Raw genomic sequence first — 904 nt, 5'->3', positions numbered from 1 at the left:
AAGATTGACTTTCTGGTTTTGCTTATTTTCAGAATGCAGGCAGCTTCGGGTAGGGAGCCTGCAGCTAAAGGATTAGACGTTTTACTTTGTATGGGTGAGGGCGCCTGGGGTTTGGAGGGATAAATTGTCAAGGTCACATACTGCCTGTCGGGGTCACACGTAGGCATCTGTTGTGACCCCACCTCTCTCACCGAACCTCTCTCTCCACCCAGATTCCTACCCTGGGACAAAAATGGATGTGGCCAGAGTTGGTTTTCAGGTTTTTATTGTGGGTGTATTTCTGGCAGCAAGACGGGGGCGGTGGGGCAGGCCTCCCAGGAGCGGCCACAGAAGGCCAGGGAAGACTGGTGGAAAAGGACGGGGAACACCGGGAACTTCTTTACTCTCGGATCTTCAGCTCCCGCGCCATCTGGCAGAGCGCGCAGGGCAGACAAAAGGTGAGGGCCGCCCAGTCGTGCCCGACAGAGCCCTAGAGGGTGGGAGAGAGCGGTCAGGAGCCCTGCCGTGGGTCCCTAGAGGCCAGTCCCCAACTCCCTGCCCCCGCGGGTCCCCGGCCCGGCGCGCACCTGGATGTGGTAGCGCTCGCGCATGCCGGTGCGGATGGAGTGCAGGCCTCCAGGCAGGTAGGGCGCGCAGCAGCACTCGCCGAAGTCGTCGGAGATGCGGCAGGCGAGGCACAGAGGAGCGAAAGTGCCGCACAGACCTGAGCGGGGCGCTGGCGGTCAGGGGTGGGGCCAGCCGGGGCCTCCCGACGGCTCCGCCCCGGGGAGGGGCGCGGCTGACTTGCTCGCGGAGGGACGTTGAGTGTCTCAGCCAAGGAGAGGTCCCAGAGGGAGCTCAGGGTTGGGGGAAGCAAAGGAGAGAGCCCCGAGGGAGTTAGAGGTCCGAGGAGAGGGTGGCTTAG

The 904-nt window shown here is 62.9% G+C and overlaps 1 protein-coding gene across 4 annotated transcripts in view; it reads right to left on the bottom strand.

Moving 5' to 3' along the window:
- Positions 1-248: 248 nt before the first annotated feature.
- CNFN (cornifelin) overlaps positions 249-904 on the bottom strand; it is a 2,998-nt gene continuing 2,342 nt past the window's right edge. For all 4 annotated transcript variants that reach the window (XM_017503163.2, XM_037729436.1, XM_017503164.2 and 1 more), the window contains 2 exons: positions 567-703; positions 249-469 (listed from right to left, as the gene is read on the bottom strand). In XM_017503163.2, the coding sequence (XP_017358652.1) occupies positions 380-469; positions 567-703 (227 nt within the window). In that variant the 3' untranslated portion in view covers positions 249-379. The remainder of the gene's footprint in view (positions 470-566; positions 704-904) is intronic.

This window comes from Cebus imitator, unplaced genomic scaffold (assembly GCF_001604975.1).
Source record: "Cebus imitator isolate Cc_AM_T3 unplaced genomic scaffold, Cebus_imitator-1.0 Scaffold306, whole genome shotgun sequence".
Lineage (NCBI taxonomy): Eukaryota > Metazoa > Chordata > Mammalia > Primates > Cebidae > Cebus > Cebus imitator.
Note: the sequence above shows the minus strand (reverse complement) of the source record. Positions and strands in the feature narration are given on the sequence as shown.